Genomic DNA, 27,888 nt, shown 5'->3' with positions numbered 1-27,888 from the left:
TAATTATCAAACATGAAATAAAAATAATATTTTTGATAATAGAAGGTACAAAGTAACATGCATCCAATACAATAATAACTCCACCAAACAGATGTAGGGTGATTTTGTTAGAAAATCTAGGGTCACATCACATACGCAATAGTGTAACAGAAAATAAAAATCTTAAAATTTCATGCAGAAAAAAAGATTTTATTATTGTACGAAGATTTGTGCGTAAAGCCTCGTTAAACTGAAAAATCGCGCATGTTAAAGAATATATGTTACTCAAAGAGATTGTATATTCTTGAAATTATGCATATCTGTAAAGAAAATGAAGGATATCAACTATCCTCCTCTCTAGTAGTGATCCATATTGCAAGAAATACGAAGATGCTCCTCAAATCACTACTCAAATCTTCTCGCTACACGCACCACATAATCAAGAAGGGGGTAACCCTTCTTGCTGTCCACCTGCTCTAAATAGGGGCTATTGGCTGAGGAGGAGATAGAGAGATAAGAATATAAGGTGACAGTCAAGGGTCTAACATATAACTCTTTAGTTCCCTCCTATTTATTGAGACTCTATATCAATTTAACCATAATGGATTTTACCCAATTGGATATTGGATCTTTATCTAACTACCCAAGCCTATTAGATTAGAAGGTCTCTACCTAATAATATATCATTAGCTATTATTAGATCTCATCCATAAGATCCAATAATTTGAGGGCTTATCGGATATCCAATAAGATAGAGGCTCCAACGGATATCTCATATTTGAACTTCTACTCGTGGCAATACTTACCATTTGTGTGTGACCTTCTAGGCCCAATATCGAGCTGGTTGTAAATCATACTTGTCAAAATTTGTTCTAGCTCAGTGAATTATTATCTTAATAATAATTCACTCGACTTATCGACTTAGGTTACTACGCCGTAGTCCCTAGACGATATAGGAGAATTCAATCTATTTGATATGTTTATTCTCAATTACCATGTATCTATAGGCCCTCATCCATCTAATATCTCAGAGACTGTATACCGAACATGATGTTATGAGGCTCATACGGTTTCTACTCGAGTCTCATTTTAATCGGATTCTTCTGGAGAACTTTTTCTCTCTTAATCTGAATGATCATGGCTAGGGATTTGCTTGAGAAAAAACACATGAGATATTCCTTTCATGAAACTGAGAGTGGATGATCCTCTATTGACACTCAATATCTCTTGTATTTTTGGTTGCCACTCCCGATAATCGATTGTGCTAGATCTAGAACTTCAAAGTCTATAAGTCTGACATTAAAGAGTGAAGTACTCATACTTGACATCATTGATGTCTTAAGTCTATGAATCAGATACACTATTGGGATGACGGAATCATAATATGACATTGAGGTATCATCAACTATCCAACATTCCATGAGTATATCAATTAATGAACTTATTCTCTAATAAATACTTATGCGGTATTCTTAATGTCCTTACATAAGCAGCTCCGAGACTAGTTTCCTCCATTATATGGACGGGTATACAACACACCAATCTATCTGATCATCTTAATGTCCCTCTCGAGTGACCTATAACCAAAATTATTTAAGGTGCGTGTAAAGATGAATTGGTCTCGGTGATCTTATTAGGATTAAATTCCTATTGCACTATTACATGTGATTGATTTACAAATATTTATGATTAGACATATATATATATATATATATATATGTTTTAGATTAGATGGATACTTTTGTTTATTAAAATGATAGAGTTCCAAAGAAGCAAATGTAAAATTGTGGAAAGATTATTTTTGTTATTTTGAAAATGTTAGGATTGTCAAAATTTTTGAATAGAAGTGCTATCCGGAATTTTAGGAGTTTTCAGAAATTTATTTATTTTTATACGCAATATATGCGAGTCATATGATCCTCTGCCTCCATTTTATACCTCACCCAACTCCGCGATTCCCTTCCGTTTTAAACCCTAGGATTTCATCTCGTCCGCTTCTAATTTCTACCGCGCTTTCGATGCCGAAAAGCGATTTCCATGAGGACGACGACGACGACGACGACGACGTCGTGTTCCTTGGATCACCGCCCGGCGGCGGCGTCAATTCAGAAGATCCATCGGTGCCGAAGCCGGTGGAAGCGCAGCAGCGTTACCGCACACTCGAGTGCCGTAACTTCTGGAGAGCTGGGACATATGAAGTACCCTCAGGACCTTTACATCGTGCCCGGCGCGGTTCTTCTTCTTTCCTCTCATGCAGAACAATTCAGTTATTTCCTTGTTCTTCTTTGTAGTTTTTTCTGCTGTTTTCAAATTTGTGACTCTTTTGCTGCAGCTGCTCTGGAATCGTATGATTTTGATCGGGCGCGCGTGCACCCGAAGTTCTTGCATTCCAACGCCACGTCTCACAAATGGGCTTTCGGTGGTATATCTCCATACTGTTAAATCTTCTATTTGATGAAAAGTCGTATAGTATGAATAGGATGACAGGCATCATTGGAAAGATTGGCAACAGCTTATATGTTAGTAGCTCTGGTGGTTCTTAAAAGTCTTTTCCTCTCCACTTATTGATACTATAATGCATTTCTTTGGAAGATCTTCCTTTAGCATTATTATCATATCAAGTTGGCATATCTTTTAGGTGACGCCATAGATTTGAGATAGTGTCAACTATATATGTATTTGTATATGTTCATATATTCAGATATTATTCTTCTTTGCTAAATGTTCAAAAAAATATATGTAGTAGTAAAATTGGCAGGTTTCTTCCAAGGATTTTATGCACTAGTATTTCATTTAAATTAATTAAGACTAATTCAGAGTTAGCTATATTCCAAGATAATTCAGATCCATTGTTTGAATCTTGGTTTAGATGTTGGGACATTACTGCTTTTTGTTGGTATCAGGAAAATCATTTACCATAAAGTTGATGAAAAATTAGGACTTGCTTCAACAAACATGTTAAGTATTGCACATAGTTGTATGCAGGTTTTGTATGTGCATAGAAAATCCACTTTTGTTTTCATTGAAAGTTGAACAGCAAATAATATGTTGAAGGCCAACAGAAGGTTTGCTGTTAATTCTGATCAAAAAAAGGAAAGAAAGTTTGATGGTTGTTTAAGAGGATATTGCTTATTTGCTGCAGTAATTGGGAAAGACGAGCAGATGTGGAATAGAGTTGCAAGGAAATGGCACTTTAAAGCTAAATGGTAAAGAAGCAAAGAGAAAAAATAATTGGCTGTTAGTTCAGATATGGAAGAATAAACAATAAAGAATACATAAGAAAATAAAAAATATATTAGAGAATATGGAAGAGAGAGAGAGAGAGAGAGAGAGAGAGAGAGAGAGAGAGAGAGATTCTAGCCATAGGTGAAATTTGTGCTTTCATCAATTGTCAGCTATGAGATTGTGATCCTTCATTACACATTTTGTTGACCAAAATCCTAAATAAGTTAGTATTCATAATAAAAAAAAAATTGGATGATTCACAAAAAAAAAGGATGATAAACTGAAGCAATTTTCACACAAAAAGGGGACATGGGAACTAACTAGCCCATTCATCCATTAGTTGGTTGTCAATGGCAATATATATGCAGCTCAAAATTTAAATATGAATGATTAAAATTCCCTAATTATACTAGAAGGAGGATTCATTGGCGGTGATGTAATTCAAAAATATTTTGCCAGAACACTATAAAACAGCCATAAAAATTAATAATACTTAGAATTGGTAAGAGTCAACTCCAAAATCAAATTTTCTTAAACTTGATCAAGTCCAAACTTGTTCTGTACAGTGTTATTAATGGGTACTCAAGCGCTTTCCTAGGTGCCCGAGCAAGGAGAGGCGATGCTCGACTACCTCCAATTCGATATGGGAGTGGTTGAGTTCGCGTGGCGCAGGCATTACGGCCTTAGGCTTGCCTAAGTTAAACCTTGTGGGTTTCATTTGGGTTCGAACTAGATGATTCGAGTGAACCAATTCAGCCAACTAAAACCCCTCTCTCAACATCTCTGGAAGAAACCCTAGCCATCAACTAACATTTCTCCTCGACGGTTGCAATCTCCATTGTGTCCTTTTCTGACTGAAACTTCTCCCGTGATCAAAACTTCATTGATGATCTCTACTATGCTCTATTGCTGCCACAATCTCTCCTAATTCCTCCACCAATTGCTCACTAGAACAAGGTGATCGATGATCAACATTCTTGTGCAAGGCGGCCCTTCGGTGGTGCCTTCCCTTCGCACTCCCTCCCCCTCGTTCGTGCTTCTCCCCCCCACCTTCCCTCCCATTGTCTCTCTCTTTCTCCTTCGTCGTTGTCCCTCATTGAGCCTCCCTGACAGCCCCCTCCCCCTACCTCTTCCTCCCTCCTAGAGCCTCCCTTATAACCCCTTTCCCGTAGTGATCATATGGACTACTAAGCATTTGCAAACGATATTTTAGTGATAATTATTTCTCCTTAATTATATTTTTTATAATTCTAATATTCATGAACACCTAGTACCTCAAGAGTTTTGGCCCCTTGGTGCCTTTTAGTGAAAGCACATAGTACCTTTGACTACATTGCTTCTGAATCGACAACTAAGATCTAGTGGCTGATACTAGAAAGCTTTGAGCTAACTTGCCCAATACTGCAGATGATTCATTGGTTTGTTTCATTTCTGCCTAAACATGACTTTTAAGTACATTTTCATCTGTGTGATATAAGTCTATGGATATTTTGGCAGACTGTTTTAGGAAATGTAGGTGTGATGACCATGTAGAGCAATTGCTTGATATATCTAATCCTGTGTATGCCTAAAAATGACACCTTTTCTTCAGCAAAGCTTCAGTTTATGCATTATGTGGATGTACTTCTTGAAGCTTCTCCTTCTAGCTGTCATATCTGATCCAATGTATTAATTTATTAATGGATGTAATTGACCTTTGAGCGATTAAAAATCCAAGGTTGGAAAATATTATTTAACTAGTACATTAGAGAGTAAAAAAGGGAGCAAATATTAAAAAAGAAAGAGAAGATAAATATGAAGTTTGTGATAAAATAACATTATTGAGCTGCCACCTTTTAGACATATCCAGATCGCTTTTGGTCTGGGCAGTTGGACTTTTACCTCTTGAGGATTTATCATGGTATCTGCACAAAGTGCTCGTTTTAGCATTTACTGAACGTATTGGAATTTTCCACCCTGTGCTTTTCATTTATTTAAAAATATGTTGTTCAACTCATTTTCTCTTAACACCAGCCAATTTCCTTTTTATGAGCTGTGAGTCACAATAGTCATTATCGAAAGGTACTAGTTTTCAGTTTGATATTGCAAAGAAAAAGTCTTAGATGATTAATGCTACAATATTGTGTGCTATTCAAGTTCATTTTAAGGTATGTGTGGACTAATGGATGCTGATTGTCATTTCTGTGGTTTATGCAGCTGTAGCTGAACTTCTTGATAATGCTGTAGATGAGGTATGTCTGGCCTCTTTTACTTATTGGAGTTAGCATTTGTATTAATTGAAAAAAAGAGTACAATCATGTTGGTATATAACCAATTTTATCAAATGAATGCCTTTTAATTATTCTTTTACATTCTTATTCTTTATATTGGTTGCTTCGAGGAAATGTTTGAGGAATTTTCACTGAAAAGGTTTTCTCACTTTCAGTTCTTAGGAATTTGCCATTGAGAAGTACATATTCCCATTTTGTTGTTTGATTTACCAGATTCACAATGGTGCGACGTTCGTGAAGGTTGATAAAATCAACAATCTGAAAGATAATAGTCCTGTGTTGCTTTTTCAAGGTACTTGACATTCACATAGTTGTTCATATTCTTCTGCAACTAGGGACCAAAGTGGATAAAAACCATTGTACAATACCTGTTTGAGTTTGGTTTATATATAAGTGGAGTCAGACTAGTATATGTTATATAAACGTGTGCCAATCAAATTGCCATATTTGTATCTGAGTTCTACTACCTGTGATATATGGAATATGAGTACAATTACGGGTTTACTTCTGTCTGTATCAACATATGTGAACATTTTTATTAAGTGTTAATTTATGCCTATGTAAATATATTTACAGACTTTAGCATTCATTCAATTTTTGGTTGTGAATTTGCGTTCTCTAATTGATAGTCGATATGGAAATGACTCTTTTCGACTTTATTTTTTGGGCCATTGTTGCTCCCTGTCTGCAAGATTTACAATTTAAAAGTACAAAATAGTTTGTTGGTTTTGTGACATTCACTAAGGGCAATTTTGTAGATGATGGAGGGGGAATGGACCCTGAAGGTATACGGCGATGCATGAGCCTTGGTTTCTCATCAAAAAGGTCGAAGACAACGATTGGCCAGTGTAATCACCTCTTTCTTATGTTGACTGGCGGTGCCAATAATGCTTTAGCTATTTAATGATCATGATGCATGAAGTTCTCTACAGAAGAATATGCTATGAGACTGTCCTTTAATAAGAATTTTAAATAGGATGTGATTGCTGTAGAATGACTTGTTGTGATAACCCATTATTGGTCAACAACTGAGCTGTGTTAATGGAACACCTAAGTTGATTAATTTAACTAGTTTTTAACTACTTGTTAAACGATCTTTAGATGAATTGATTGATGTGTCAATCGTTTGGTTCTAAGTTAAATAATTTAACAATGTCATACAGATTGTTTCTTTTGTTGTAAGCAGGGTTCTCAATTTTGATGTGTACCGGACGGTACGTACTGGTCCGAGAGGATACCGATATGCGGACCACCCTCTACCGGGTGGTATTGAGGCATACCGACTGGTATTGCCCCGGATTTCGACCTTTACCGAGGCATACCGATCGATAAGCCATAGTGTGATAGGTGGACGTATTTTTAAGATTTTAGGATGTACTGTTGATACGCCTTGGCGTACCGACAGTACATACTGGTACGTACCATACCGAGCAGAGCTTGGTACGTTGGTACTGACCTGTTCAAAACCCTGGTTTGTAAGTATCTTTAGATGAATTGATGGATGTGTGAGTCATTTGGTTGTTTGTGTAGAGTTTTAGTCATTCTTTTTATTTACATATAGTCTGCATAATTGTTGACCATTAAATAGGTAAATGCTAGTCCATACTGCTAAGAAAGAGGAAAGGAAAATATCTGATGCTAATTGTAAAGAATTATGCTTTCTAACCTATAAAATATATTTGATCTACATCTCATGATATATTCTATCAATTTTCTTTCAGATCGATCGCTTGTTAGACTGAACACAATCAAACTGAATCATGTACAAGCTTCCCTTATCAAGGAAACAATTACTATGTTCCTATTTGAGTCTGATTCAGTGTAATGCCAAACATATTCCCTTGAGTCAAACATGAGCTTAAGTATGAGAAATTTATGAACATTGAGATATTTTCCAACCCTATTCTCTAATAAAAATAAAGATAAAATTAAAATGAAATAAATTAGGAGTTTTTCCAACCCTATTGTATCAATTTTCTTTCAGATCGATTGCTTGTTAGACTGAACACAATCAAACTGAATCATGTACAAGCTTCCCTTATCAAGGAAACAATTACTATGTTCCTATTTGAGTCTGATTCAGTGTAATGCCAAACATATTCCCTTGAGTCAAACATGAGCTTAAGTATGAGAAATTTATGAACATTGAGATATTTTCCAACCCTATTCTCTAATAAAAATAAAGATAAAATTAAAATGAAATAAATTAGGAGTTTTTAGGTCTAAATTGTTAAATGATAGGTATATAGAACTATGGTTAGGAACTTTTTTTTTTTTCCATATATACATATATTGATTCAGGATAATTATAATGGTGCTTTCCAACTTATTCTTTCTGCCTTTTGATTTGGTTGATTGAAAACCATATAAATCAGGAGCTGAATTTTGTTAAATTATTTAACTGGTCTGGTGCCATAGTTGGAGAATCTTGCTTCAAAGCTTCTTATGTACGGAAAGGCAGCCACCTTAATTTGTAATAGAATAATTTTCCATATCCACTGAATGTTTGGAAAATCCCTAAAGGGAATTCAGTAGAATTTAGCTACAAATCTGTTGACTTATAATGTGGCAGCTATCTTTGACTTGGTGAAGTGCCCTTCTGCTTGCATGTTATATTTGTCATGCTTCTTTCTCAAAACATCCAGTTTAAGATGCTAAATGGTGAATGCCATTTACAATGCATTTCAGATACTTTCTTTAAGAAATATTAGTTATCATAATATCACTGAATACATTTTGAATGTGATTGCTGCTTCTATTTTAATCTTGGTATTCAAACTAATATTTTGAATTTGGATTCCAAGAATGCTTAGTTCACTGCAATCGTGTTATATGAATCTAGATCTTTTTGATGTTACCCTTGTTTGTGAATATTTACTTAGGTTACTCACATCATACTTTACATGCTACTTTATTTGCTTTTTCATTGTCGTGGTTTGTTCTACAGATGGAAATGGCTTCAAAACAAGTACCATGAGATTAGGTGCTGATGCAATTGTATTCAGTCGTGCTAGTCGTGGAAGGTAAGTCTTTGCTTTGATGTCAGTGGCCATGTTAACATCATCGTCGATAAATTTTATCATATATGAAATGTCTTCATTTTAGTTCTGTAAGAAAGATTTAGAGGATTTCTTTGTTGAGTTATAACATTTTTTTCTACTAGAATTTGCAATGTGTCTTATGGTGGTTCCCTTGGGATTTTAGCACTTCGGGTCTCTAGGCTCGCTCTGCAAGAGTAACTCTGCTTGCTAACTTATTGTAAATGGCACTAGCACAACACTACCTAGGGTTTCCACATTGGCACAACAATTCTGTTAATTTCCTTTCTCCTATTGGTTTGAGGACCCGGTGTGGCACTGCAAAATTATCTTCAAGCTGTTATGTTCAGAGACAGAGTCAATAGAGACTATGGTACCACATTGCTTGAATGAGGGGTTTGGCCTTGTTGGCTTTATGCTGGAGAAGGTCAAAGTTGGCTCAAGGCATATATGATCCAATTTGGTAGAAGGCCACCTTTTGACAATTTTTTTTTGCTTCTTTTTTAAAAATCAATTTTCCCTGTCATTTAATAGAAATTTATTTTAATTATGTAATTTCATAATGGAATTGGCACTTTTGGGCTTATCAATCTAGTTCCAAATTAAAATATGCTGCCCGCATCTTAACTTTTACTTTGCCAATCAAACTTATAAATGCTAATTGCAAGAATTTATATTTTTCTTCTTATGTTTTCTGTTTGCATGCCTGTCGTATTTAGTTCTAGTGGCTTCTAGTTTTTACTTCTTCTTGAGTAAATTATTTGATGAATGAAAATAATTGTCATTTTCATCCATCTATTGCTTTTATGAAACTTGTTACCCTTGTTACATATTACTAGTGCTGTGGAGTCATTTTGGACATTCTCATACTTTTGTTGTCTTTGAAGTTGTGTAACATTAAGCATTGGCCTGCTGTCTTATACATTCTTGAGAAGAACATTGAAAGATGATATTTTTGTCCCTATGGTAACATCATCCTTTTTCAATCCTTCCAATTCTTAGAAGTGTTTAGTTTTGTTTGAGTTGTGAACTTTTTTCATGTCTTTTTTGCAGCTTGATTTTCAAATAATTAATGGTCAGATAATACCGTTAAGCTCCAATTCACAGGATGAATGGGACAGTAGCTTGAAAACTATTATAGAATGGTCTCCCTTTTCTTCAAAGGAGGAACTATTGCTGCAGGTATGGTATTGTCTTGTCGGCCTAGTTTAGCTTTTTGTCTATTGTGTTTTATGAAGCAACGATTTAAATACCAGTTGGATCAGTACATATTCACTGGTACACATTGGTACTATACCAATTTGATAGGTTACAAAACTTGGTTTTGTGCTAGCATCTAAATCCTTGATATGAAAAATATTTTGTTCTATTTGATGCTATGTTGTATTCCTTTTCCCTCTACCATTTTGATTTATCATGATTCATATAAATCTGACATTCTTTTCACAATTGATCACATATAGGTCATGTTGTTACAATTCAAATTATGTGCACCACTTCTTCTGGTGATATATATGTTTTGTTTAGCTTATTAAATCTTGTTGGAATAGGCAACCCAAAAGAAAGATACATTTTCTTGTATAAAAGAAAACTGGATCAATAATTGAAACTCATAAACAATTGCAGACAATATTACAAGCACTTACCTTATAGGTAGCTCAAAATAATTAAGCCTCAAGGACAACTACAATAGTTACCAGAAGTGTAAGAGACCAAATAAGTAATTGTGTGACCAATGCATATATAGTGGTGTTGCCACACAATGGCCTATGGACTATATGGATCATCGGGTTTGGAATTCTTTATCACCCTTTTACATGTAAAGACAAACTTCTTATAAGCTTTGGCAAACCCACAAAAGATGAATGAGTATCACCTTCTCAAGTGATTTAACTTCGGAATGCACATTTGCTTGGATTGGTTCGTACCAATACTTATTTAGCAGTTCTGGAATGAACCAAGATGCAGACTGCCTCTTTCCCTGTGATTCCTTTTTAAAATTCTGATTCTCAGTGCTTTGCACAAAGACTCCTCGACTTCTTGACTACTCCACTTCCCAACGATGCTTGCCCATGCTGTGAGCCTCTAGTTTGTTACCCATCGCTTGCTTGCTGCCCACCACTCGTGGCTTACTACCACTAAAACTTATGGTGCTTCTCTCCTTCTTTGCATTCTCTTTTCTTGCTCCTCCCCACATCTGCTTTCATTTCTCTTCCTCTTCTCATTTTCCTCTGCTCCTCTTCTTCTCCTTCTGCTCCTTTCCTCTTCCTCTTCTCCTTCATTTTCCTCATCCTCTTCTCCTTTTGCTCCTTTCCTCATCTTCCTTTTCCTCTTCCTCTTCTTCTCCTTCTGCTCCTTTTCCTCTTCCCCTTCCTCTTTTCCTCATCATCATCATTGGAGGACTAAAAGATCACTTAGAAGAGCTCCATTGGAGGACTAAAAGATTTTGGAAGGTTTCCAATCAAAGTACCAAACAAGGCCTAAAATTTTGGTTTAGTGCCAATAGCGGTTCATGGTCACACCATACAAGTATGGTAAGAACTGTTATACTGAGGCTTGGTACAGATACCACATGACAAAGAGAAATAGGGAGGGAAAAAGGGGAGGAGGAGAAGGAAGACTGGTGGAGGGGATGGGGTAGCAGAGATGGAGAAAGAGGAGGCAGAGAAACCAGAGTATCAAATTAAGAGGAAGAGGAGGAGAAGATGAAGTAGGAGGCATACAAGAGGTGGAGGAGGAAGCTGTCACCCTTATGAGGTGAAAGAAGCGGTTGCTGTTGGGATGAGGTAGAAGAGGTACGTAGTACTAGTCATAGGTGCCCAGCAAGCCAATCACGTGAGTTATGACACGTGTGACTTGACACACAGTCTTTTTGCTTATTATATTTTAGTATTTATCACTTTATATTGCTTGTTGTATATATATATATATATATATATATATATATATATATATATATATTGTGATGTCCTTAGATCTGTGCAATGAGAATCAGATCATGATGAAATCATGATAATGAGACCGATTCACCTTTATACACAGATCCTAAATAATCTCGGTCATAGGTTACTCGAGAGGGACATCGAGATAACCAGATAGACTGGTGTGCTGTATACCCGTCCATATGATGGATGCAGTTGGTCTCATAGCTGCTCGTGTGGGGACATTAGGGATACAGTACAGGTGCTCATTGGAGAATGAGTTCATTGATCGATCCGCTTACGAAATGCTGGATGGTTGATAATACCTTATTGTCAGACAATAATTCCGTAGTCCCAATGGTGTATCTGGTCTTTAGACTTGAGACACCAAGGATGTCCTATATGAGTGCTCTATTCTTTGATACCAGACTTATAGGTTTGGATGTCTCAGATCTAGTACAACCGGTCATCGAGAGTGACAGTTAACCTTACGAATTCACTGAGTCAGAAGGAGTTCTGATAGGTATGACTCGTGGCCAGCTCGATAGGTATGACTCGTCGCAGCCCTGCTGTGTGGATCACTGCTAGAGAGGAGGGCGTTTGACCTCCTTCACCCTCTCCTAGAGATCTACAAGGATTCAGGGATATACGATCTCCTTAGGTAACAATCTTTACTATACGCAGTTTTCTATTTCGCGGATTTTGCGCACTAATCTTCGTACGACGACGAACATCTCTTTGGGAATAGGGGATTTTGTTTTTTGTTCTTCCGCTGCGTGTATGATGTCGCCCCCATAGATTTCCCAACAAGTAGGAGGCATACAATAGTAGAATTGTAGTAGCAAAATAGGAGAAAGAGGAGGAGAAGACAAAGTAGGAGGCATATGGAGGTGGAGGAAGCTACAACACCTATGAGGAGGAAGAAGTGGCGGCTAATGCAATTAGGTGGAAGAAGTAGAGGTGGGGAGATACGAGACATGTGAAAGAGAGAGGGAGAGAGAGAGAGGAGTGTGGGAGGAAAAGAGAAAAAGGAAAAACAGAAATATGACAACTATTTTAAATAAAAATATAGATGTACTTGATCAATTACTTTATCCTTAGTGTTAGCAAGCTCTAGTCCTTAGGTCTCCAAGATAAGTAATTATTGGGATTTCTAACGGATGAATTTGGAAGTCCATTATTGATGGCATGAATTGTCATTAGAAATTTGAGGTGTCCAAAAATTGGCTAGACAGTATGATCATCTACAAGTAACTGCTTATGATTTGAACTAGCAATAGAAAGGCGCTGAGACGTGTGGTTGTCTCTATGTGCTATTGCCCTTGGAATGACAATAGATTAGGTTGTATCTAACATTGGGTGCCTATAATGATAATGCAGTTGACTGCATGGACTTGTCGTCTGCTATTAACTATTTAGACTTAGGTGCTAGTTGTGCCATATGTATTAACATTTTGGGCATGACTTGAGTTCCTATATAGTGAATTGGTTAATGATCCCAAGTGATTCCTTATGCTATTCATTTTAAACATAGATGCTCTTAAACATAATTTACAACGACATAAAAGTGATTAGTGTTAAATTAATAATCTTTGTTGAGGGGTTACATTGCGTTATTCAAGTGTGCCAAGAGGTCTTCTTCATGAAACTCAATAAATTCAAGGGAAAATCTTTACTTTTTATAAGATATATTCCTAATAATATATTTAAAATCAATCTAAGGAAAAAACCTTGGGAGTCAATTATCTAAAGGTTGTTTTTTTTCTGCTTAATTTATTGGGTTGGTTAGAAAATTTTAGATGTAATAAGATTTGTGTTTATAACAGATTTTGGGACTTATAGGCCGTCATGAAATCTTTATTCAACTGTTGTACGTGTTTTATTAAGGAGAGACTTACAGTGAGACCTCGTTATTGCATGTCTCCCACCTATGTTTGGCAAAGGTTAGGTAGCTGTTAGATGAGCTACACAATGGGGTCTCATCTGTGGCTCGAAAGCTTCTTATGGAGCTTTAGTTCTCTTTTACAAGATACATGATGCGAGTCTTTGATTATGTGTGGATTATTGTTTAAGAAGCTGACGGTGAAGAACAAGTATTATATCTGACACATTGCATACTCGTTCAACCAAGTACGCAAAGCGAGGTACTTCTCAAAACACAATGATATTGGTAGGCACAACTTGCTAAAGGTGATAAAGCGAACACTATCAGTGTGACCAAGTGTAGTGTTTGAGTTCTTGATGATGCTCTTCGACCATGTTTTGCACTCTAATGAACTAACTGTTGAAGGAGTATCTGGATATGTGGTCAACTATCTTGATGATATCTCATCTACACTTAAACTTTGAAGGAGTATGTTTTTCGAGAATCTTTAAGAGAATACTTTGTTCGTATAGAGGGAGAAGTGTTACTTTGCTTAGATAAAAATTCTATTCTTGGGTTATCGAGTCGATGAAGGATCAATTCAGATGGACAAATCAACGAAGCTGTTGAAGAAGCAACCTTGGCAATGGTTCGAGAAGTGTGAAGCCACATTCGAAGACCTCAAGGCTGTAGTTTCGAAAGAGCTTGTACGTAAGTTTTCATATTCCATTCGAAGTCTACACACATGCTTCAAATTTTGCTATCAAAGGAGTGTTGATGCGCCTATTAGAGCCACCTGGTGGCCTATGAGAGCTACAAGCTTTATGTCATATTTATAAATATCTCAACTCGACCACCCTTACTTGAGTGTCTTATGAAAGGTGAGTTGAAGCTATCCTAGCAGATTGTAATACGAAGTCAATAAACGAAGCGGAGTAGATTGAGTACTGGGTAAAGTGATGTAAGCCTCCCAGAGCTAAAGCAACTTGGGTGCTAGAAGTCACCCTTCTACATGAAGAAGTGATCGTTGAAGCCTACCAGCAAGCATTGACAGATTAAGTTGGGGAGAATGTAACATATGATGATCGTGTTCCCATAAAACCTTTATCATCGGATCGTTCAATACTCTTGTTTTCTTGTACAATAACTTTTTCTTGTGTTTTGCTTGGTTTTCAGTGGCTTTCCCTTGTTTTTTAAACCAGTTTATAAGGCTATGCAATGATCTGTCGCCAAACAAGGCAAAAGTGGGCTAGAACAGTCCTGTTTTTATGTGTTGTAAGTTGTAACTTGATTTTTTCTCAAGCTAGTGACATAACCAAAATGTCAGCCATCTCAGCTCCTTGGAACCAATCGGGTGGCACAGGGCTAGATGGTGCTCTCGTGTAGTGCTGGGCTCCGGTTTGGAAGCACAAGCTTGTATGCAAATCGTGTATAGGCTTACCAATAATTCCAACACTAGTTAATAGGTCGTTGTTGGATTGTGACTATCATTTTATTGTTTTAAGTCCTTGCCTTCCAAGTGTTTGCTAAATTCCACCAAGTCTATAGTTATTATGAGTGAGATAATGGGACTTGTCTGTCGCTTATTTTTGAAGCTAATAAACTTCATATTTTGCAAGTCTTTCGGGTTGCATGAGGTTGTGTAGGATTGCACTTAGGTTGACCCTTTGCTGATATTGATTTAGGCAATTCCATTAGGTCTTATGATAATATGTCACCATCGCATGCTGCTGAGAGGGTTTTGGGTATGCTACCTTTGCCTCTCCTCTTTCTCTTCCATTGCCTCCCCTTCCTCTTTGCTTCCTTTTTCGATCATCTTCTTCCTTCTTCCTTTTGTACTTCTTCCTCCCCTCCTCCCCATCCCCCCAATCAGTTCCGAGCTCGTTTTGCCTAAGTCGTACGACACCTTGATGTGTCCGTCTATAAAGGGTCAACCTCGTTGTAGCATCTTAGGGGCCTCTAAGGACCCCTTTCAAAAGAGAAGAAGATGAGTTAGAAGAAGCATTTAACTCAGGATTCCATTGGTAGATATTTTATCAAACAATTGATAGGTAATACTAATTGCAAATATAGACTTCGGAAGCTCTGAATAGTCGTCCGACAAAGGGTCTAAGGTGGTTCGCCACGGCCAAAAGTCTTAACAAGTGCCCACATGACACTATTGTAGAACAAGACAACGATCTAGCCCTAGATAATATCCTAAAGGCCCATCTAGTCATGTGCCACCCAGGTAGCTCCACGGTGTTGTATTGGTTGACACTTTGTACCACTCTACGGAGCTAGAAAACACCCAAAATGGTTGTCTACATGCCCTATTTTTAGGTAGTTTTGCCCAAGGATTACAATACTAAATGATACTGCCTGTACCGAGTGGTATGTATCGGTCCGCTAGCAGATCGGTACGCAAAGCGCCTGCTACCAGGTAGTATCATTGATCTAGCCTCTTATCGGACAATACAGGGCTGTATCGGGTGGTGGTAACGGTCAAAGAAGGCTTGGAGGTACTCTACCAAGGCGAAAGAAGGCTTGTGGTAGAGAGCTGACAAGAAGAAGCGGAATCTCGAATTGATAAGGTCAAGTCCCTGGTCGATCGACTGACGGAAGACACCAAAGACTCTGTACAACACCTGCAGGAAGTCATGGTAGAACTCACTTCCAAAGTGACAACGCTCATAAGGGCACTAAATGCGAGAGGGAGCAACACCCGCGTTGCGCAGCTACAAAACATAAGGACACCTGAGCCTCATTGCTATGGAGGTGCTAGGGACGCAAAGGAGCTCGAGAATTTCTTGTTTGACATGGAACAGTATTTTCGAGCTACAAGGCCCAATTATGAAGATACTAAAGTATCAATAGCGACCATGTATCTGAATGAGGATGTAAAACTTTGGTGGCGAACCCATTGGGAGGAGATCCAACAAGGTCTGTGTTGGGTGGACACATGGGAAGACTTGAAGCGGGAGTTGAGAACTTAGTTCCTACCCGAGAACACAGAGTTCATTGTATGGAGGAAGCTAAGACAACTTTGCCAAAGTACTTCCATTCAAGACTATGTGAAGCAATTTTCTGTACTGATGCTGGATATACAGGACATGTCTGAGAAGGATAAGCTGTTCAGCTTCCTTGATGGCCTGAAGCAAGGTCTGCCGTACTGTACCGTACCGGCGTTTCGACCCGGGCTCGGTACCGGTACGGTACGGTATACCGCTCGGTACACGCAGGTGTACAGTGCTACAGTGCGGACCGGTACAGGGCGGTCCGTGTACCGCTGGCCTGTCGGACCGGTACGACAGACCTTGGCCTGAAGTTATGGGCTCAATAGGAACTGCATCGAAGGAATGTCACCAATGTGATTGGGGCAATTGCGGTCGTAGAAAGGCTCACAGATTTTGTTTCCTCGGAGGACTTAGGGAAAATGAAACAATCTTCAGGAAATCGCCCTCCAAAATATTCTTGAGGGAAGAAGCCCGGGGACGAGCAAAGGAAGAAGAGTTCCCACAAAGAGCCAAGCTCAAAAGGCAAGGCCTTAAAACCTGGCAGATGCTTCTTGTGCGGAGGGCCGCACATGGTAAGGGAGTGTTCATAGAAACAAACACTCAATGCCTTAACAACTTCAATCCATTCTCCCAAATCAGACAAGGGCAAGGCTGTCACCCTTAGTTCAAGTAATTCAGAATCCAGCAGCGACGATAAGGAGTTGCAAGGTTCCCGGATGGGAGTAATGCGTTTGTTGAATGCATTACGGGATCAAATGAGGGAGAACATGAAAGCAAAGCCATAAAAAGCAGGGAGTAGCAAGCTGATATACGTGGACATTAAGCTCAATGGCCAAACAACTCGTGCAATGGACACGGGCGCTACCCACAATTATATTGTCGATCAAGTAGCAAAGCGACTTGGGTTGATCTTGGAGAAGAACCTAAGTTGGATGAAGGCGGTGAACTTGGAGGCAAAGCGGATCTCCGGGCTAGCAAAGGGAGTCCCCATCAAGATCAGAACATGGAGCAGGAGCACAAACAAGATGGCGGTGCCACTGGACGACTTCCAAGTGATTCTCGGAATGAAGTTCATGCAAGCGGTGAAGTTGGTGCCAATGCCGTTCCTGAACTCCCTATGTTTGATGGGAGGTGACGACCCCTGTGTGGTTCCCATCTCTCGGAGAGGAAGCAATGATCCCCAATAAATATCGACATTATAATTAAAGGAAGGGGTATGAAAAGGAGAATTAACCTTCGTGGCTGTTGTGAAGCTTGAGCCACTTGATTGGGAGGCCATTCATGAACCTGCTGTGGTGGCAAACGTTATGAAGGAGTTCACAAATGTTATGCCACCCAAGTTGCCGAAAACTCTACCACCACGTAGAGGCGTGAATCATCATATTGAGTTGGAGCTGGGAGTGAAGCCTCTAACATGACCACCTTATCTCAATTCCCCTCTAGCGTTGGCAGAACTCAGAAAGCAATTAGACGAACTGCTAAGCGGTGGTCTTATTCGTAGTTCTAAAGCACCATTCGGAGCTCCAGTTCTCTTCCAAAAGAAACAAGATGGGAGCCTCCGACTATGCGTCGAATATCGAGCCCTCAACAAGGTGATGGTGAAGAACAAGTATCCCATCCCGCTCATCGCGGACTTTTCGACCATCTGGGCAAAGCAAAGTATTTCTCCAAATTCGACCTTCAGTCGGGGTATTGGTAGGCACGCTTTGCTGAAGGCGATGAAACGAAGACTACATACGTGACCAGGTATGGAGTGTTTGAGTTCTTGCTGATGCCTTTCGGCTTAACCATCGCTCCGACCACATTCTGCACTTTTATGAACCAACTATTTAAGGAGTATTTGGATAAGTTTGTGGTCGTCTACTTGGATGATATTGTCGCCTATAGCCAAACGCTCGAGGAGCATGTCGAGCACCTTCGGACAATTTTCAAGGTTCTCAGGAAGAACACTTTGTTCATGAAAAGGGAGAAGTGCTACTTTGCTCAAGCGAAGATCTTATTCTTGGGACATCGAATCGGTGATGGTTCCATTCGGATGGACAAATCAAAAGTGTAAGTTGTTGCGGAATGACGAACTCCAAAGAAGGTGCCGGAGCTAAGATCTTTACTTGGTTTCGTCAACTACTATCGACGCTTGATAGTTGGGTATTCGAAGCGCATAGCTCCACTGACGGAGTTGCTGAAGGAGCAGCCTTGGAGATGGTTCGATAAATGCAGAGCGACATTCCAAGATCTAAAGGCTGTTGTGTTAGAAGAACTGGTGCTCAAATTGTCGGACTATGGGGAGCCCTTCGAAGTCCATATAGATGCTTTAAACTTTGCTATTGGGGGAGTACTCATGTAGGAGGGTCACATGGTGGCCTACGAGAGCCGCAAGCTCAACGAGACCGAGCGACGGCATCCGGTGCACGAGATGGAGATGACAACAGTGGTCCATTGTTTACGAGTTTGGCGACACTACCTTCTCGGATCGCGATTTGTACGGAGGACCGATAACATCTCTTTGAGTTACTTCTAAACTCAAAAGAAACTCTCCCCAAAGTAAGCACGATGATAGGACTTCTTGGCCGAATTTAATATGGCAATGGAGTACAAGCCTGGAAGAGCAAATGTTGTAGCTGATGCGTTGAGTCGAAAAGTGGAGCGGGTGAATGCCTTGCGGCTGGAGGGCGGAGGCCATGCAAGTCAACTGCACTCCAACTTCTTTTCCAAGATCAGGGATGGATTGTACATTGATCCCCAAGCAGTAACCCTGATACAACTAATCAAAGAAGGCAAGGCACGACGATTTTGGGTCAAGGAGGGACTTATCTACACAAAAGGGTATAGGATTTATGTTCCTCGAGTGGACAATTTGAGGTGTGAACTTTTGAGAGAGTGTCAAGATTCCCTTTAGGCAGGACATCCGGGTATTCACCGAACATTGGCTCTCGTGGAGAGGGTTTTCTACTAGCCGAAGATGGGGAATGATGTGGAGGAATATGCTCGAATGTGCCTTACTTGCCAATAAGATAAGGTGGAGCAGCAGAAGCTAGTGGGACTTTTGGAGTCATTGCTCATACTAGAAAGGTCGTGGGAGAGCATTTCCTTGGACTTTATATCGAGCTTTCCGGCAGTAGAGGGACTCGGATCGATACTCGTAGTGGTCGATCGATTTTCAAAGTATACAATTTTCATTGTTGCACCCCTACAATGTTCAGTAGAGGAGGCCGCCAAGCTGATGATGAAGAATGTGGTGAAGTATTGGGGAGTCCCGCACAATATCATCAGTGATTGAGACGCTCGGTTCCTGAGACGATTCTGGACCGAGCTATTTAAATTGTTGGGGTTTAAGTTATACTTCTCCACAAGCCTCCACCCCCAGATGGATGGCCAGATTGAAAAGATAAACTCGCTCTTTGAGCAATATATTCGGCACTACGTGAGTTCCAACCAACGAGATTGGGTGAAGCTGTTGGACATAGCCCAATTCTCCTACAGCTTGCAGCGGAGCTCTGCGTCCAACAAGAGCCCCTTCGAGATCATTACAGGACAACAACCATCGACTCCTCACACCTTGGCTATCGGGTATACTTGGAGTAGTCTGTCAGTATATCATATTACAAAAAAATGACACTGAAATGTAGATATTACGCGGGCTTACTTGGATAAAGTAGCCAAAAATATGAAGAAGTGGGTAGACTTGGGAAGGTGACTATAGGAGTTCAAAGTCGGCGATTTGGTATTGGTGAAGCTCCAACCAGCATCATTCCAATTCTTTAGGCACAAAGTACAAAAAGAATTGATACACAAATATGAAGGGCATTTTCTAATTATCAGTAGGGTGTGCAACATCTCCTACAAGTTGCAGCTGCCGGCGTGGCTCAAAATTCACAATGTTTTTCACGCCAGCAACTTGAAAGCCTACCACTCAGATTCGCAAGATGCTTCCCGAAGTGTTCTAACTCGGCTAACCCCAACCAGAGCCTCCTACAAGAAGCGAGTTGAAATCATTTTAGCGGATCGCAAGATAAAGCTACATAATGGAGTTGAGTAGACTGAGTACTTGGTAAAGTGGCAAAAGCTTCCCTGAACCGAAGCCAGTTGGGAGCCCAAAGATGCCCTACAACATGAAGAAGCAGTCATAAAAAACTACCAACAAGCATCGATAGTTTAAGTGGGGGAGAATGTCACGAACGATCGTTGCGCACCCGCAACAATTTTGTTCAACGAATTGTTCGTCACTTTTGCATGCTTGTACAAATATATGGCTGTATGTTTTGCCTTGGTTTTGTGTGTTTTTGCTTAAAAAATACAAGCAACGACAGTTCGCAGCGCTGTAGTGCGATCGCTCGTCACGTCGGGCCAAATTGCCCCAAAATGGCTCCGTTTTCGTGTGCCACAACTTGTTTTTTTAGACCGCAGCCTCATGCAAAACGTCAGCCATCTCGACACCCTGGAACCCCTCGGGTGGCACTAGGGGGGATGAGGCTTCGGGTAGTGTCGGGCATTGAACAATCTTCACAAGTTCGCATGTTAACTTGATGGGAACTTGCCTTCGCGCTCAACACCCGGTGAGCAGTTGTTTATGGACTTGCAACAGTTCGTTCTACCTTCTAAAGTCTTTGTTTTCTCATTCCTCTCTCTTTTCTCTTGCACTCAAGGTGTTCGCTGAATTGTTTGTAAAAGCTTCCCTCTTCGCAAGATGTCGAGACTTGTCCGTCGCTCATTTTCAAATTAATCAAATTTCTGTTTTACAGGTCCTTCGGGACCTGTACGAGGTTGCAACTAGGCTGATCCTTTGCGAACGCATATGTCGCAAGGGCGCCTCATGATGTAGGCAATCCTAGCTAAGTATGAACAAAACTAGAAGAGACGGACACACAGAAACATTACATCGAACACCTTGTGCACAGACTTGTTTGTGATAATACAGATACCGTACTGTCACGACCTTAGCTGGTTTTGCCTAAGGCGTGCGGCACCCTCGCGCGTCCGTCCGCAAAGGTCAGCCTCCCCGAAGCCTCCCATTGTCCCTTAGGACCAACAAAAGAGAGAAGGGGTTAAAGAGAACGCCTCAATCGGGATCCACAAGCAAACATGTCCGAAAACACTTCATAGACAATGCAAATTACAAACAGACTTTACAAGCTCTGAATAGTTGCATAACAAAGGGTAAAATGGTCCATTACAGACCGAAAAGCTCTCGCACGTGTCCACATGACACAACCTTTATTTACAAGCCTAAAGAGGCCACCAACCCAACTAACATGGGACTATTTAGCCTTCGGCAGCCCCTCTACCTGCTGTACAAGGCATGAACATGCCAAAAGACAACGGACAGACATAAGCATTACATCCAACATCTTGTTTAGAAGTTTGTCCGTTACATTCTCCCCCACTTATCCCTTCGACGTCCTCGTCGAAGCCTTTGTGAACACTGCAACTCTTCGCCTTTGCTGAGTCTTCAATCTTCCGCTCCAGCTGCAATGCGCCTCCTGGCTCCCAGCTGCTCTCCGCTGCTGTTTTTGAGTAGTCGAACCTTTGATCCGCCATGTTGCTTCAACTCACCAATGACTCTGACTCTGGTGTGGGGTTGGCTGAGTTGTGTTGATCCTTGTTGATTCCTGCGGATCCGCCAAATGAAGGAAAAGACCATCCTTACTGCGCCAGTCTCTTAAAAATTCCACATGCTGCTTGAACTGGGTGGATGCTTGTTGGAGCTTTAACGAGCATCGTCTCGCAAACTTCTGAAGTTTTAGGTCCTTCCTCCACAAAATCTGCTCATTGACTCTTCTTTCAGTTAGTTGTCACATCCAAGTAGGTTCGCATCACTTCTGCTTTCGATTGACATTTCGTTGGGAAATGAAGCGGACAATCTACTCTCAGTAGCACTGATCACCGTTGGTGAGGATTTGACAACTATTGTCTTCCATTATCTTCGAAGGGTCTTTGAACTTGTGCAGAGCTCCTCTGCTGGATAGATAAGAGAACTGGGGTACTCGGTTTCGCCCATTTTCTTAAGAGTTGAGAAGGCAAAGGTTACTTTGACTTCGCCCGCCCCTTCGAGGTTGTACTTCATGCATCGAGCTGGTTACTGGTCTTCGCCTACTCTTTGCTCACACTTCTGAAGCACTTGAAGTGTTTGCACTCCTTGCGTTGAGTTAGCTACTGTGATTCACCTTCTCAATGCCATCAAACTTCTGGAATGCGGGAAGTTTTCACCCCAACTTGGAGTAATTCTCTGATAGATGAGGTCGCTTCTGGGATTGTACCGTCTTCTCCATCAACCCTGCCGCCTACTCCACTGAGTAGCAAAGGTACAGCACCGCGTACTGCCTGCTTCATTCCTTGGTCGTGCACTCTTGCATGACCCGAAGTCCTTCACTTACGGCTATCTTGATGAGAAACTTGTTGACACCGGTCTTACGAAGTTTCTTGGCCTCTGCCCTTCAGCCTTGTCTCGGTACTTGGAGATTGCCTCTGCATGCTCCACCTCCTCGGCCCCTTTCACGACCAAGCGCTCTCCCTCCATGAGAGCAAGGGATCAATGACTTGCACGGAAGTCCCGCCTCTGCGGTACCATGGCGCTGCCATGCCCATGGCCCTACTATCCGTCGCCTCGCCTCTGTATCCCTTTTCTTCACAATCAGTAGAGATGTCTCCGTGGCACTCCTCAGAGTCCACCTCCATTCTAACTGATGCTTGATTTTGGGTAGCTAAGTCCCTCTGGACTCATCGTCGTTTCCTCGCCCCTTTCGACCCCCTGCTTCAACACATCTGTGTTCTCCAAGCAGTCCGTTTGGTCGATGGAAAGACAAACTGCAACTCCCATGCATGGCCTCTGCCATCACGTTGTAGAGTTTGCACCGATTCTGTTCTCCTTAGCTTTCTTGGTAGCAACGTTCGCTTACTCGACCTTGTCCTCTGACTTGTCGGGCTCCCTTAAGCGAATATGAGCTCTGGAGAAGTCCAACTCTCCAGCTACTTCGATCATACCTCTGCATGATCAAGTCCCCCCCATGGAACTCACTGGTACTTGCATTCGAACTTTTCCCTTGGTGGAACCAAGCCCCCATATGCTGATGACCAAGGTTTTCATCCGATGCAAAATTCGGTGCACGCCCGGAAGACCCGCCTCTGCGGTACCATGGCCTTCACTCCTTGAATCCATAGCCCTTCCTGCCGTCGTGTTGTTCACCAAAGCGGAGCTCCCAGTAGCTCCCGATCATACCTCCATATGATCTCATCCCTCACGGGACAGATTGTGTGTATCGCATTGCCACAAACTGTTCCACCACGATCCGCTGCACCATGTCGCCTCCTGGTGACATCTCCATTGCATTCTGATCCTTGTGGAATAAACTCGAATTGTGAACCCTCTATGTGTGGCCTCTGCCAATACATCGCAGGGTCCCTTCCACCTTCGATTTTGTTCGCTCCTCTGGCAATCGACCTTCATCCACCCACTCCTGGGTCACACCTAGATGTAGCACCGCTCTAGGACAGTCCGTCGCCTAGTAGCTCTCGAAGTCCACCGACTTCACTGTAATCTGTGCACCATTGTCTGGATCCTGGGCCTCTGCCCCTACCAGCACAATCTCCGCTGCGCACTGCTTCCTTCATAGCAACTCAAATGGCAACACTGTGGCATATTCTTCAAGAGTACCCGCCTCTGCGTCCTCTTGCCCCGTGCTAAGGCCCTTTTGAACCCAACTTCGCCTCCGCAAATTGAGTTGCCTTAGTTCCTCCATCAAATGCTTCTCCGAGTTAAGGTGCATGTGCCGCGAAGCTCCCTTCGTCTTTGGCACCATGCAAGATGAGTCCGCTCCGTCAGAAAGAAGGACCCATGAAACAACATGATCCTACTCTTGCCTCTGCAAGAGTTCATGTCCTTGACCTCTGTCTAAGGAAAGCACTGTGCCTCTGCTCCATGTTCCAACTTCTATGCTGGCTCCCTTCATGCGGCTTGGGTACTTCGCCAAGTTACACCCAAGTTGTTCCGCTCCTCGTTTTTGCATTGAGTCAATGGTGGCCCTCGCGCCCACCATTCCACGGGTCAGCCCTCCCTTGAGTCCGATCTCCACATCGACTCTAAGTGTACCTTCATAAGTTGCTTTAGGTCGCTCCCCCACTTGATCTCGCAATGCATCCACCAATGCATTCTCTCGAGCGAGATCATGCGACAACTCCTCGCCGCTTGCTCAGTCCATCGAGCTTCGTGAAGTTGTTTGTGAGGTACTCCTCCTCAACATGTGAAGTCCGTCTCACATGATTCTCCCTCTGGAGTGTCGAGACTTATCCCTCCTAGATAACTGTCCCGTTGGAGCAACATCTCTCTTCGTTTCGGAGACCACCATCCCCTTGGACTACTCCGATCTGCTGAACAAACTGTGCATTGTTCTGCCTCTTGCAAACGCACTTGCTAGATTGCGCCTCCACGTCAATACAGCCACCGCTGCACCCCTCAAGGCCTAGCAACATGCTAAACTCGTTGCACACTTCAGCCTCCTCCGGACGTAACCTTTGCATGCCGAAGAGAAAGTTTCAATGCTCCATGGCGCCGAGTCTCGTCCGCCTTGGGATGGCCACGAACATTCCATCGACCGCATACAAGCCCAATGCATGAGTACCGAATTCTTCGAGTTAGCAATTCCCCTCACCTCTGTGAGCTTTGCACAACTCTTTCGGTCGCTGAGCAACTCATTCCACTTTGCATGGTCTCATCCTTTGCCTAGCGCCTCGCTTGCCTTGAGCACCATCAAGTAAAGTTGTCAACGTTGAGCCGTAGCTCAAACTCAGCCATCCCAGCCTTTGTGCGCTCCGCATTCTTCCAAGCTTGCCTGTTCTCGTGGTGCCTCTTGCGCGAAGGGTTGGCCATTCCTCAGAATGCCAATGTTAGATGCCCGCTCCTCTGAGCGACTCTTTTCCCTACATCTCCATGCCCGTTTTCCCTTAAACGGTAGCGCGTTGCTGACTGCCCTCAACGCAGCCCCGCTAGGTCCCCCACATTTGCATGTCAAGTGTTTCTATGAGTGCTTGTCCAGCTCTGATACCATAATGTCACGACCTTAGCTGGTTTTGCCTAAGGCGTGCGGCACCCTCGCGCGTCCGTCCGCAAAGGTCAGCCTCCCCGAAGCCTCCCATTGTCCCTTAGGACCAACAAAAGAGAGAACGGGTTAAAGAGAACGCCTCAATCGGGATCCACAAGCAAACATGTCCGAAAAACACTTCATAGACAATGCAAATTACAAACAGACCTTACAAGCTCTGAATAGTTGCACAACAAAGGGTAAAATGGTCCATTACAGACCGAAAAGCTCTCGCACGTGTCCACATGACACAACCTTTATTTACAAGCCTAAAGAGGCCACCAACCCAACTAACATGGGACTATTTAGCCTTCGGCCGCCCCTCTACCTGCTGTACAAGACATGAACATGCCAAAAGACAACGGACAGACATAAGCATTATATCCAACATCTTGTTTAGAAGTTTGTCCGTTACAGTACACTGAAATGTTCTAGACCTGTACTGGTTCGGCTATGGACTGGCAGGTCTGGTAATCGAAACTTTGAACTTTTGTGTATCCAGTATGTACCTAGTATAATAAGTATGACAAGCAATCCGGTTTATCCATCTTTTGTATTTTGTGGATAAAACTCGTTCAGTATAGTTTCAGAATTTTGAAAATGTCTTCGAGTATGCCACTGTTGATATCTTTATTTTCTGTTATTCTTGAATTTGAGACCTGTATGCAAGATGCAAAACTGTGGTGAGTTTTTTTAAAAGCAGTGTTTGGTAGTTAAAAGAATTGTCATAATTATATGTTATATTTCTGGCAAGGTTTTACTTACCGAATCGTACCGCCCGTACCGGGCGGTACGTACCGGTCCGAGAGGCGACCGGTACGCGGACCGCCCCCTACCGGGCGGTACACGCAAAAAATATCCCGTATCGGCCGTTACGGGTAATATCGGGCGGTAACGGTCGAAATTTCGACCGTTACCGCCCGGTACCATTCGGTAACGGGCGGTAACGCAGCGCCTTTTCGGCGACGTCGCCGAGGCGACACGACGTCGCCTTTTTCGGCGACGTCGCCGAGGCGACACGACGTCGCCTTTTTCGGCGACGTCGCCGAGGCGACACGACGTCGCCTTTTTCGGAGACGTCGCCGAGGCGACACGACGTCGCCTTTTTCGGCGACGTCGCTATATATATATATATATATATATATATAATTTAAATAAACGTCGCCTCGGCGACGTCGCCCCGTGTGGGGAAGGAAAAAGCGACGTCGCCGAGGCGATGCGACGTCGGCCATTAAAATATATATATATATAATATATATATATACATATATCACTCGGTATACCGCTCGGTATACCGAGCGGTATACCGTTCCGTACCGTACCGAGAGATCGTCGAAACTCCGGTACGGTACGAAATTTCAAACCTTGATTTCTGGTACATTGATTTGTCTAGTTTGTGTTCACAATTTCCATTTTAAATGGAAAGCAATTTTTTTACATGCTTCTTTTTCATTAGCCACAAAAATGAATTAACATACATTTTGAACTGCATGGATAAATCATTTATTTATTTTTGATGATTCAGTTTGAGGATATCGGGTTGCATGGAACCAAAGTTTTAATTTATAATTTGTGGATGAATGATGATGGCCTCCTGGAATTGGACTTTGAGGATGATGAGGAGGTACTTAATATTTTTGCTGATGTATCAACTATAAATGAAAGTTGCAAAGTTTACTATTTATTGAGCTATAAAAGTTATTCATGCATCAAACAGGAAACAATTTATTTTACCATATTTTATCTATAAGCGAACATTCTACCATGTTGGATACAAGGGTTTGTGTACAAAAGTTGTGGCACTAACCATATTCTCTCATTGCTGATATGTTGAACTTTTGCATGGGTTATTCTTGATGCCATGGGGAGTGTGGACTATCACATGTTTGATAAGATAGAGTAACCATAACCTGGAACTTCTAAAGGGCCTTTCTACCAACTGATTCGTGATCATAAAATCATTATAGTTGATTCTGCAATTGATATTTGGCTTGCAATTTATGGAGAATTTGTAAATTCACATGTGCTTTTATATGATCAAGAACCATGCTGCATACCAGGTATGTTCAGACTGTGGCCTGTAAGTTGGCAAAGTGCTGGTCTCACACTTGTTGACACCCCAAAGCAATTCTTACAGAATACAAAAATGTTGGGTTTTGTGCTTTTGTGGCAAAATATTTAATACTTATGGCAAAATATTAGTTTCTAAACTGAAATGAAGATTTTGTAATTGCATTTCATGCAAAGGCATCTTTCAAATTCTACTTGAAGTAGTTACAAATTAGTCAGTCTTCCAAATTCTACTCGAGGATGCCAGCTAGCTTAGCTGGTTAAGGCTTTGACTATTAATAGTGCCTTAAACTATTAAAAGCAAGGGTCAAATCCCATCCGTATCACTTACCATTTGGACAAAAGAAAAGAAGATTGTACTTATAATGTAAAATTTGAATCTTTAATATGAATGCCACTTTATATTTAAATCTCTAGTATATTTGAAAACCCCTGCATAGTTAAATTTGATGGG

At 41.4% G+C, this 27,888-nt stretch overlaps 1 protein-coding gene across 6 annotated transcripts in view; it reads left to right on the top strand.

Annotated features, from left to right (window-relative positions):
• Positions 1 to 1,910: 1,910 nt before the first annotated feature.
• LOC135586758 (protein MICRORCHIDIA 2-like) overlaps positions 1,911 to 27,888 on the top strand; it is an 86,355-nt gene continuing 60,377 nt past the window's right edge. For 3 of the 6 annotated variants that reach the window (XM_065149758.1, XM_065149756.1, XM_065149757.1), the window contains exons 1-9: positions 1,911 to 2,211; positions 2,312 to 2,401; positions 5,401 to 5,435; positions 5,688 to 5,766; positions 6,233 to 6,322; positions 8,422 to 8,497; positions 9,400 to 9,478; positions 9,566 to 9,694; positions 26,890 to 26,988. In XM_065149758.1, the coding sequence (XP_065005830.1) occupies positions 1,998 to 2,211; positions 2,312 to 2,401; positions 5,401 to 5,435; positions 5,688 to 5,766; positions 6,233 to 6,322; positions 8,422 to 8,497; positions 9,400 to 9,478; positions 9,566 to 9,694; positions 26,890 to 26,988 (891 nt within the window). In that variant the 5' untranslated portion in view covers positions 1,911 to 1,997. The remainder of the gene's footprint in view (positions 2,212 to 2,311; positions 2,402 to 5,400; positions 5,436 to 5,687; positions 5,767 to 6,232; positions 6,323 to 8,421; positions 8,498 to 9,399; positions 9,479 to 9,565; positions 9,695 to 26,889; positions 26,989 to 27,888) is intronic. The other 3 variants (XM_065149759.1, XM_065149760.1, XM_065149761.1) reach the window with 1 other exon arrangement.

Source organism: Musa acuminata, chromosome BXJ3-4, assembly GCF_036884655.1.
Source record: "Musa acuminata AAA Group cultivar baxijiao chromosome BXJ3-4, Cavendish_Baxijiao_AAA, whole genome shotgun sequence".
NCBI lineage: Eukaryota > Viridiplantae > Streptophyta > Magnoliopsida > Zingiberales > Musaceae > Musa > Musa acuminata.
Note: the sequence above shows the minus strand (reverse complement) of the source record. Positions and strands in the feature narration are given on the sequence as shown.